We start from the raw sequence: 12,019 nt of genomic DNA on the forward strand, positions 1-12,019 counted from the left end.
TCGTACCACTGAACATGTATTGGCAGGGTCTTGTGTTGTGTAAACTCGTTTTTACCCCAGATATGCATCATCCGTTAGGGTGTAACCCTAAACCCTCCGAAAATTAGCTAGGCAAAGTGCAGACTCGTCAACCAATACGGGCACTGGAAGACTCTAAACACTACACATTCAGTAGGGCTGTTCTGCATCTCGTATTCTAAAATGCAAGATGCGCTCTTTTTTATTTTCCACCTGAAAATCTGCTTTTCAAATTGATATCACCCGATTTTACGGCTCCAGAAATAAAACCCGATTTTTGCTCCCGGTGTTTTTAAAAACAAGAAAGCCGAAATTTGGGACATGGAATTATGCAGAAATCCCAGGATCCGAATCTTATATATACTTGGAATTTGGTCTAGTTATTGGATAAGCAACATGCAGAAGAATGATGAAAGATGGATGGCCTTGTATGTATTTGTCCCTTCTATGTGTTCCAGCCTCAGAACATCAATTGTCTCATGCAGAAGAATGTTGGAGGCGACCAAGGTTGGCATGAATTCAGTGTTGGTATACCTAGACAAATACAGATTTTATTCAGTGGTCACAAGCTTCAGCTGTTGGCAAGTACGGAGCTTTTCTGTGACGCGGCAATGATACCCCTCGATCAAGCGTCTTGTTTTCTCTGCTGGGCAATGGCTACAAATGGCTACATATAGCCAATATAGCTGCCTACGCGGCTGATGACGGCTGGTCTCTATAACTACGGACGTTGAAAGCACGGTTGTGATTGGTGGGACACCTAAGGCTACGTCACATCTGGTAACGTGCATGAGTAATGAGTTTCTTGTTTATTTGATTTAGCCAACTAGCCATGACTCTAGAGTAGCCATGACCTAAGCACAGACGACAGTTTATGTTTTCGTCGACTTGCTAGATGTGGTGTTGAACACAGCTACAAGCAGCTCACCAGAGCACAAATTGATGTGGGATCGCATAAGTGGCTGGTAATGTATCCACACTTGTGTTATGGACTAATGACATATAGCAACGAAACAATCTAAGTTGTTCAAACAGCTGGGTTCACAGAGATTTACGTGCATGTATGCTACAGTTCATGAAGGCTAGATAAATATGTGTTACCAAAAGGTTCACCGCTTTCGGTAGCTGACAGGTTATCCGAGATTAGTGATGGACCCAAAAGAAATTTAGCGCTTTTTGCACATGTGGCAAATCAGTTCTCTCGAAAGAAATTTTGTCATATCTATGGACAGCTCACTTCAGACATACCCTCGTGATCTAACATTATGGTACCACGGCGTTGTATGAGTTTGGTAAAAGGAACAGACTGCTTCGTGCCAGTTGGAGGATGGGCGGAACTGATGTATTGAGAACGAAGTGCATGGCTATAAGCTTCCACACTAAAATAACAGATAATATTGTGTTGGTTCGTAAAAATATCTGTATAGAAACACATTTTGCTTGCATCTGCACAAACTGTACCAACTGCGAACTCACAAGTGAAACCTTATTTTTCCACGCACACTTAGAAACACATACTCAAGGAGAGGTACAATGCAATACAAACCAGTTATCACATGACTATGCTAATTCCTGAGATACAGGATTTCATCCTGCAACAAGTCAACACACGGGGGGTGCTGACACACGATTCCCTGCGCTCGTTTATTAGGAACGCCTCAGAGGTTGTTTTTTCAAAAAAGGGGACACAGCCACATCTTTTGCAGTGCACAGGCAAGTGGTCAGACAGGGTAACACATTTCAGTGGTGCCACGTGATCTGATCTTAATCTGATGTTAGGCATGATCTTCCTGTCTGACCAATATGTCTTCCCACAGGATAGCAGTATGCAATACACAACCCACAAGTGACACTCCACCCAACAAACTTACTGGTGCACGATACAGCCAGGTTTTTTTATGAGCCTTGTTTACTTTTGAGCATAACACAATCAGTGAAAGTGAATTACCCCCCCCCCCCCCCCCCTCTCCCCGTCTTCACCATTGACCCATGGAACACAAGAAAAGGCTGCACTGTTACCTACTACAGGAAAAGTAGCATTGTTGAACGACATATTTTATATTTCTGAGGTTTTCTGTTTATTTTCTGAGGATACCCACAATCATAGGGTGTGCTTGGGGCAGTGCTGGTGTCATTATCACCGAACTATTTGCTTGCTTAGGGCAATTGGAGACTTTTCTGAATGTATGTTGTGCACGACCAGTGTTGCACACATTATCTATATATGTATTTCAGTTGCTTGAAATTTTGTGTGAAGTAGTTGCTTGATGTGGTGTGAGTTAGTGTGAATGTAAAGGGTATGATGCACGGCTGGTGAGGAAGGTGCAAAGGCAGAACTTTTTCTCCTTTTGCATGTCTGCAGAGGAAGGCTCTGGACTGCCAATTTATACACACTTCCTTAAAGAGTATGATTTTATTTTATGTTATGATCCAATATGACTTCCCTTTCTTCTTGTTTTTCATTCTTTATAGTGTGAATGGGCGGAAGGTGCATGATGTCTGAAGAAGCGGAGTCTGTTAACACGGAACTTGTAGAAGTACGCGACAGCAATGAGCCAACAGCGATGCCTCCTCCACTTGGTACGCAGACTTTACGGCACAACAGGGAATCCATAAGTAGTGGCAGTAGCAACTCTGGTGACACTTCAAGTGGCCGGGACCACTGCTGTGATCTTGAGGATGGCGCATTTGTCGTTACCCCTGAGTATAACACTCCTATAATTGGTTATGAGGTCATGGAGGAAAGGGCACGTTTCACTGTGAGTTTATTTTTCTTTCCTTTTTATATGTTGCACGTACACCTATCATCGATGCTTGATAGAGTATGCACATTTCTCTGCATTTGCAGGTGTTCAAAATAAGAGTAGAACATGTTGAAAGTGGAAGATACTGGTTTGTCTTCAGACGATATACCGACTTTACTCGTCTCAGCAGGAAGGTATAGTGATTCCTGCTGTTTTACCTATCCGGTATCCATAGGGGGATAGCATTTTGTACATTGTTTAATGACTATTAATGCAAAATGGGTCACAGTAAAGTGTGATGTTTCAACAAGTTTTAAATTTTGTATGTATAGATTAGCGAGCCAGCGTATTTTTGGGTCTGTGCATTTAGACCTAAAAAATTTCTACCATTTAGTTCCTAAATCGCACCTCGAAGGCGTTTTGTTTCAGATGTTGTTGCCAATATGTTTTATACATGCTGTTCTAGAATCTACACTGTCATTCTTTCAGTTGAAAGCACTATTTCCAGGACTTCAGCTCTCTTTACCGCCAAAGCGATGGTTTGGGAATAACTTTGATCCCCTCTTTCTTGAAGACCGGCTTCTAGGCCTTCAGACATTTATTAAAAACATCATGAGTCATAGAGACATCAGCAGGAGGTCAGTTTAACAGATCCATCTCATAATGCTACTCTGTACTTGGATTTAATCATATTTTCTGCTGTGTCTGTTGAATGGAATGTGGGGCTTGTGAAATGGCTTGTGGGGCTTGTGCTTTACATTTTTCTTGTTAGGATGTTCTGCTTTTCCCTATTTGCACCAGTGTCCTGAGTAGTGTGACCAAATATGCATCTTCAAGTTGCAATTTCATTAAATATTGTTCATGTAAAGCAATCTTTGTAAAGTTGAGGAAAAGAAAGAAAACACAGGACCTCCCTAAAGTGGCAAGAATACAAACATAACGAGAAATGTGCTTTTGTTGCAGTATGCATGTTCGAGAGTTCTTCTGTTTAGATGAACCACCAGAACCGTTAGACACAATTGAAGAGAGCCGGGTACGTTCCTCACTTAATGTTCTTAGTGCGCAGGTATTGAGGGCATGTCGGTTCTGTGGCTAATATTGTTATTTATGCACAGATATCAACAAAACTTTTTAGCTGTACAAAGTGTGCCTTCGTGATTTCAAGTCTGTAATTAGAATTTGAATATCTGTGTTAAGGAAGAAAATTTTGAAATGTAAATTTTAGAATGTAGGCTCCATGCTTCCAATTTTGGAGGGGGGAGGGGATGCTAGTGGGCATAATATATTGAAATTGGTTTTCATGTATCTTGAAGATTCCTTAAGAGGATGACTTTTTTTTTTATACACAAAGAAAGTTTGACAGCAGCCACAGAAAGCTCAAAATTGGTTACCTAATTACTTCATATTTGGTAGGCTAGCATTACTCAGTGTGTTTTAGTTGATAAAAGTGGCACAGCCCTCTGCAGTGCTCTTCCGCATGAACATAGCAGCACTGAACACTTGGCAATTACTCAGATTGGCAATTACCCTTGATTAGGGCCCAACAAAATTCTCAATATGTTTTTATTGCCTGAACTTGTCTGTGCATGTTGCATTTCTAATTGGATTTTTTGGCAATTGTAGGGGCTCACCTGGGGGCAATAGTATCTCTGCATTGACAATGCTGTCACATATACACTGCCGTTCTGACATCACCGGTGTTTGCAAGAACAACACGCACACCTTTAGATGACGATGCAATTGTCAAACACTCCACGATTCCACAAATTCCACGAAATTGAAAGAAAATGCGTGTCGAAAATTCGAGCAAAGCTCTCTAGCGTGGCAGTGACAATCTGAAACCCAGTGGGTGCAGCCACGTGATTGTGATCGGCCAGTGGAAACACTGTGTGGAAATGTGCTTCAGGTTATGATACACGTACAGACAGATATATAAAAATGTTATCTGTTTGTTAGATCATGGCTCTCTATGGTGTGATCACATAGGGTGCCTCAGAGTTCAAGCTTGAGTGTACCTTGTGCACCTGTACATCTCAGCATACCTTTTGGCACATGTGTTGTTGAACATTTGAACACTTCGGGAGTAGGATTACAAACACAATACGAAACAAAAGCGATTGAATCGGTCGAGACCAAGATGGTGGCAATCTGTTATTATTTTCCGGTGTTAGCAGAACTTGTTTTGGTGTTAGCAGTGCTTGAAGTTGAATGAAGATAAACTACACAAATACAGTGCAGTTCTGTTGCTTGTGCTAGCTGAGGTCAGTCTTGTGGGAAATAGCGTGAAAAGAAAAATAAGTACTGCAAAGGCCTTTATACATGCTTCGAGTCACATACGTACATGAAGTATATGTCTTATGATTTTCTATGCAGGCACTTTGTGAAAGCCTCGAAGAGAAGGTCTATAGGTTGACACAGCAACTCCAGGAGAAAGATGCTGAAATTGAGTCATTACAGAGTGAACTGTCAAGCTTAAGAATGCAGCAAAGTACTCTTGCAAAGGGTCTCAAGTAAGTTAGACGCAGATGTGTTATTACCACATGTTGTCACAGCGACGAGATATATGTCTTTGGAACTAGGTACAAAAGTATGTCCTATCTATGTTTGTACACTTGTATTCACAACCTTGGGAAAACTGTTTTTGAGCAATGTGCTCTAGTGTTGGGATTCAAAAAGGCTGTGTCTGCTATGATCCTCTGGCAGGGCTGTTGTTGGTCAGCTTTTTTCTCTCTCTTGATATAAGAGTGACCTGGAAAGTTTTGATGCACGTGAAATGAGTGAAAATGTGTTTTGTCTGAATGCTTCATGTTTTTGAGCTTCCTCACACTAAATGCACTGTTTTATGATCAAAAGCAATTGTCTGAAGCAACCCTTCAGTGCTTTTCCTCAATGCTCTTTGCAGTAAGCTTATATACTGTTGATGCTACGTCAGAGCTAGAAAATTTTCTCTCATGCAGGTAATTTTTTATGTTGGGGGAAAAGAAGAAAGCTGTGAGATGCAGACTGTAAGCTGAATGGGTAATTCTGTTGCCTAAGGGAGGCTGTAGTTTCACTTGCGGTGCGCACCAATCCATTGTCAGGAGGAAACTGGGATCTGCTGTTGTCCTCTCTTAGAGAAGTGTTTGAAACGCTTGTGATAGGTAGATGAGGGTGCACTACTGAGCACCCCTCAACAGCAAAAGTAGTCACATGCCTCTCCTAGGGTAGAATGTGGCTGCAATCTTCTTATTGACACTTTGTGGTTGCTTCACGTTCGCAGGCAGATTGTTATCCAGAAAAATGGCCAGCTGCTGCAACTCCTGCCTAAATTCTGAGATTAGGATTTTGTCTCTTGTTACCATGTCTTAAACTGATTGAGAGAACTCTTTGCCAAGCATTTCTTCATAGCACTTGATGTGAATGTATTTCTGATCTTCTGAGATTGTGGGCCATTGCAATGAGACCTTGTTAGTGCTGTTACAGCAGTGATTGGAGCCTCCTATCCAAATGGAATAGCCATGCAAGAAAACCTGATCGTACGTGGGTGTAGCGGCCATTGATGATTAAGAGGAACCGTTTTTGACTAAAGAAGGAAGTTAGGTTGTAGGCTGCTAAATGGCCCTTGGAGATGAACCTGAGTGATGTAGATGTCAAAAGCGTAGGATACAGAAAGTTGCAGGTCGTCAAAGCAAGTCTGCATTGGGTCACATATAGGGGTGATGAAGGTTGTTGAGGATGAAACGCTAGCAGTACCCACCACTTGGTTTTGATGTGGTTTTGGTCCAAAGCCAATAGCAATCTGTGACTGAGTTGTAAGTGCAAGTGTAAGTTGTCAACACAGAAACCTGAGCCTGATGTTCAAGCTTGTGTACTACCTGTGGTCTGTATGGAGACTCTTCGGTTGGGCAGGTGCATTCAGGCTTGTTGGCACCTACACTTGGTCCACAGAGGGCCTTGGTGTACCTGCATCAGGTGACTTGCACACAGATATTGTGAGTCGTAGCTGACCACTGTTATAAGCAACCATAACAAGCGTGATGTGGAATGCCAGGTTAGTGTGAGTCTTGTCCTTAGAAACACACAGTCCTTGGCAGAAGGTGGTACGCATGGTCAAGTGTTCTGGGGAGAGCTCACATCTGCTTCCGCTACTTCCAACACGGTTGTGTGTGCCTACTGTTTTTAGGTAGGTTGATGGAGGAACTTAAGACCTCTGCATCCGCTAGTGATGCAGTCAAAATGCCTTCGGTGGGTCCTGTGGACCCTGAGATGGGATGTCACACGGGGTGTCTACATCCGGGAAAACCGGGAATTATCAGGGAATTGTGAGGGAAACTGAAAAAAAAGTTTAAAAAGTCAGGGAAAACATCTTGACACAGAGGGCACTATGACATAGTGAAGAGAGCCGCTTGTGCGGATTCACACGGTTCATCAGCCATGCCACTACGTCGTTGGGGAGAGCAGTTGCAAAGGCAGGGCTCCTCTCTGTCTTTTTTGAGGGAAAGGGAGATAGTCTCCGGGGGCCGTGAGCGTGTTGTTGTGAGTCATGTCAAATGGGTGCCAGTTCTGTGTGTGCTTGGCGTTCTGTTTTGAGTTTAAGCGTTGTGGGAGTGACATTGGCTCCAACAACGAAGTGTACTTTTAATGCGGACTGGACGAATCCAGCCATATCAGAGTTCGCCAGCTGGATTCAACCCGTGTCAAACGACCCGTACAGTGCCTTCTGCACGAAGCACAGTTAGAAATCCTCCTTGAGTGTCATGGGGAAAACAGCAGTATTTAGTCATTCTGTGAGCAAAAAGGCAATGTCCACCCCAGCCGTTGTGTGGAAATCTTTAGTTCATACTTGACAATGCAGCTAGTCTTAATCAAAAGATGCGGAGTGCGGAGCCTCATTGATATCGGCGGTTATGTTGTCCATGGGAAAGCTTTCGACACAAAGGTGCGTCAATCTCGAGCTAGATGAAATGCTCAGCAAACTTGCATGTTCAGCGGTGTTCTACTTGGTTGACGTGATACCAACCAGCAATTTCGCGAAAGCTCATATATAACAATAGCTCTGATATAATGATCAGATTTCGCGTTCCCGTCAATACTGTTATAAACTGGCTTAACTGTACACCCCCTTTCACAGGCTACAGGTGCATAGGGACCAGAGGCTCGATGCTCAACTTTTCGTTATTCCATACCGCACGATAAAGGCATCGCTTCGTCATGATTTGTCACGAGCTCCCACGCGATCGCCAGTTGTGTCGCTTCTTTGAAATTCTGCAGGTCACAAGCATGACAAATATGTCACAAGGGATATGCAATCAACGACTTAAGAAAATCCCAGAGAGCTTAGCGCCGCTTTGAACTATGGGAACTTGCTGGTAACAAAGAAGGAGAAGGTCTCCAAGCTGTTTCGGTTCCTTCTATCTCGGCCTATTGTCCATGAGGAGTCAAGGAGTCAAGTTCCTCATTCCAGTAATCTCCCAGGATGCAACGCATGCGCAAGGAGCATTGGGATTTTCTAAAATGAGCAGATGATTTTGATGAGCAAATGATTTTCCCTGAGCCCGCCTAAAGGAGCACAGAAAAGCAGACAACTTTTGGGGGGGATGCAAATTTCCCACTTGTCCCCCCGGAGGCGAAAAGTAGACGCCGGTACTGCGTGGCAATGACGTTTTGTGTATAGCTTGACCAGTGCCTCTGTATGTGTAACAATTAAATCAGTAATTATTGAATTCTTGCTAAATTTTTGTATGTCTCTCAGTACTGTGGTGCTTACTTTTTAATGCCCTGGTGTTTTAGGGAAGACTGCAACAATGATGAATATTTCCCAGAAAGCCAGGCTGCGTCACCCATGAAGCATGATAGTCAACAGTGACTTGCCCTGGTTACCATGCACTGTTTCAAGATGACACTGTCACCTGTATGTACATATATGTATGTGTTGTGTATATAGGGAGTTTCTCTGAAGTTCTCTAACTTTATATTTTATCATGATGCTTCCCTATCTGGGGCTGTTGTGGGACTTACGAATAAAAACTGGAAGGAAGCATGCGAGCTGGTAGTTTCAAACTCCAATACTACTTGGATACCTTGAGATTGAGGAAAAACTTGATGAAACATAAAATCTCAAAGAGCAGTTATGGTTTAAATTTTGTTGCGTTTTGTTAAGTATCCAGATATCGTAGTGGGTCTTATACTTCATACATCGGAATAAAAGGTGATTTGTCCCATTTATGTTCTAACTCCTTGTCCATATCTATTGCTGCAGTAAGCCGATATGAATAAAAGGTGATTAGATGTTCAACAGTACTACCCAGACAACAAAAAGTTTCCGTGTTATATTGCTACTACTATATCACTTAATGCATTTTCATGGTACTCGTATGAAACACCTTGTAAGGAAAGGTACTCTAATGTCCAAATGTGAATACCACCTGCAGTCTACAGTTTAAGACTCCAGCCTTCAACAGATAGTGTAGTGTTCATTAATGATAAATCTACTTTTTAGTGGTTGTCTGTGGGTAATGACATCATGGGACAGTCTTAGCATATCTGTTGTTCGACCATTCAAGGACCGTTCATTTTTCCTAGAGTTATTTGACATACACTGTATTAAAATGCAAGTCGTTTTCCAATTTTTACTGTGATGTAGCTACTATAGTGTTCTAGAAAATACTAATTAGTTGATGGAGCTTTTGACGTATGGAAATGAAGCTGTATTGTGCCATGCATTCTGCGGTTCCCAATTTGCTGCACTAAGTACGATAACATATTGCATATTTAGTTAATAAAGGCAAAATCAACATGCGTATTATGGATGTTATTATTACCCTCTTCCTAACAGGGTTTGTCTCAAATGAGTTCCGTCTCCAAATTTAATACACCCTTGTGAATTCAAATTAAATAGTGACCTGTGTTTTGTGACTAGCCTGTTTTAGCTTCCGTCACCTGCTTTGATATGGGAATTGTTAAACAAGCTACCAAAGCCAATTCAAACCATTTCATTATTTCTGCTAAGGCTTGCAGGCAATGTGAAACAGGCAAGCTTGGTGTTGCAGGCATTTATGACGTTTTAAGGTAATCATTTTCTCTAATTTACATTAGACAGTGCCCTCTCCTATGACTACAGAAGAAAGAGAAAAAAAAGTCGATATAATTCCATGAAACACAATGTTGCTAATGAGATAGGTACAGGAAAGTGGTAAACAAAAAGTAATAATGTTGCATTCTTGAGGAATGTGTAAATATTTACGAAAATAGGCAATGGTGTAAACAGTTGTCACCATATGTAACTAGTGTAAGCAGCAAGTCAGCTGCTTGTGTATAACACGTTGACCTGAAGTCTGTGAGAGCGGGAATAATGTGGGGCCACTCTTATTTGGACTTTAGGTATCTTTTTACATTGTCAATTAATATAGCAGTGCATCGCATGTATTCCTTGCGAGTGGTTTGCCCGAGAAAATACGAACAGAAGCTGGACTACTGTCTAAAGGAAAGTGAAGACCATCAAAATGTACTGTACTAATTTAGGTATACAACGTGAAATATGCAGTATTGTAAAGCATGCACACATGGATACATGTGCCTATTGTTATATTGTAAATTTGTGATCTTCAAGTAAGTATGGCCTCCTATGTGCATTCTGAATTGGTATTGTGTCCTTGAATGGGTACCAAGCTGGCATCCGAGTCACACACAGTATTTCTCCAGCTAGCTTGATTTCCTGAGCCGCTTTTGGTGTACCTACACATTTATCATCTCACCTTTGTTCACAATCCACTTGTATTGTGCATTTCAGAAATGTATACCTCAGAATGCATGGGATATTTGAGCGGTAAAAAGTTACTACAAAAGTACGGTACCAAGACTAGGAGACAGACAACACAAGCAAAATTCTGAGAATTTGAGTTTAAAGTTTGAGAATTTTCTGCATGTTGTCTCTCTCGTTGTCTCGGGTTCCGTCCTTTTGTAGTCATGCACCAGCTTGTCAGCGTCCAACTTCTCCTTTCAGTCATAAAGAGTTACGACGCTACAGTATATAGCAGCATATGTGGTCCACGAAGCCACAGTTGATGCTGCCAAAAGTATGTATAATATGGCTGCTTACACATCATGTTGCTTACATCATGCTTGCTTACATGCTTGCTTACATGCTGCTTACATCATGTTCACAAGAGAGTTTAGAAGGAATAGGTGTTATTAGTAGGAATGCATGTCTATAATAGTAGTAGTTTCATTTTTGTACCTGTACATGTGCAACAGAGAAATCGTATGTAGTATAGAGATGTTGAAGGCATATGCAAATGCCTTATTTTACTGCACACTTTCAAGTACAGTGCATTTGCGTTATAATGACCCCACCTAAAAGGGGTTGTGACTCTTTGATACATGCAGTTCAGTACATCATGCACACATTGTACTGCATGCCTGAGTATATTGAAGAAAAACAGCTGTTTTTCTACATGTCGTAGTTGGCAACATACAAACCTGGGCACAAACCTTGGCGTCAAGCTCCGACATCAGAGGAGCGAAAGCCTCGACCATTTCTATTGGTTCTCGTATGCACGTCACCTCTTCCGTGGCTGCCTCACTTGCTTAGATGGCTCTCGTGATGTCATTTTCAGATGAGTTTCAGTATTCACAAATGCATGCATTGCCCCCTTAGCTATAAAACTTGGAATGCATGATGGAAAGTAACTGTTTTGAGGCTCGAACACACAGGCGGACAAATACAACACAAGCCTCAAGGTGCCTAAGAGAGATTGAAATATGGTAGTGGTCTTAAGAGCTTTTCATGCCAAAGAGTCATCATGTTCACCAGATTCCGTTGCTTCTTCCTGTGTTGTATGAGAAAACATATAGGATGAACGTGAAGAGTGTGTGTCCCGTTCGTTAAATGAGGCACATGGTAAGTTGCCGACATGCTGTTGCCAGTGTAGCATAGTGGCTGGGGCACTCGACTTGCAATCGAGAGGTGCGTGGTTTGGCTTTTTAGACGACTGCCGTATTTCAGTTTTGGGAATGCACGTTTGCACCAATACAAATAATGTTAGCTTGGGGCATAGTGTCACAACCCGTTTTATGTTTGGTCACTAATCTAATGTTTAACCTTTAAATTGTTTTCCTGCTTACTGTTTTACTGCAATGTGTTTGCAATAGTACTGTTCAGGCAGTTGTTCAATCTTCATCATTGCATTTTACTGGTTTTATGGCCCATGAACTCTCTGTTGTGTAAGTGTATTGTGCTGTTTCTTGGCACGCTGTCAATAAACTGTTGTTATAATCAG

The 12,019-nt window shown here is 41.9% G+C and overlaps 1 protein-coding gene across 1 annotated transcript; it reads left to right on the forward strand.

Annotated features, from left to right (window-relative positions):
- Window positions 1–829: 829 nt before the first annotated feature.
- Window positions 830–12,019, forward strand: LOC135377927 (sorting nexin-16-like). Its single transcript, XM_064610696.1, has 7 exons — window positions 830–983; window positions 2,491–2,777; window positions 2,867–2,956; window positions 3,252–3,400; window positions 3,726–3,795; window positions 5,136–5,272; window positions 8,532–12,019. Exons 2-7 carry the CDS (start codon window positions 2,496–2,498, stop codon window positions 8,605–8,607), a joined length of 804 nt encoding a protein of 267 aa, XP_064466766.1. The 5' UTR covers window positions 830–983; window positions 2,491–2,495; the 3' UTR covers window positions 8,608–12,019.

The sequence above is a fragment of the Ornithodoros turicata genome, chromosome 1 (genome assembly GCF_037126465.1).
Source record: "Ornithodoros turicata isolate Travis chromosome 1, ASM3712646v1, whole genome shotgun sequence".
NCBI lineage: Eukaryota > Metazoa > Arthropoda > Arachnida > Ixodida > Argasidae > Ornithodoros > Ornithodoros turicata.

What these genes read in the sequence shown, in the direction of transcription:
- LOC135377927 (XM_064610696.1), top strand. Translation starts at nt 2,496, where the DNA reads ATGGGCGGAAGGTGCATGATGTCTGAAGAAGCGGAGTCTGTTAACACG. An exon ending in TTACTCGTCTCAGCAGGAAG is followed by an intron (nt 2,957 to 3,251) that starts GTATAGTGATTC and finishes TCATTCTTTCAG; the next exon opens with TTGAAAGCACTATTTCCAGG. An exon ending in CATAGAGACATCAGCAGGAG is followed by an intron (nt 3,401 to 3,725) that starts GTCAGTTTAACA and finishes CTTTTGTTGCAG; the next exon opens with TATGCATGTTCGAGAGTTCT.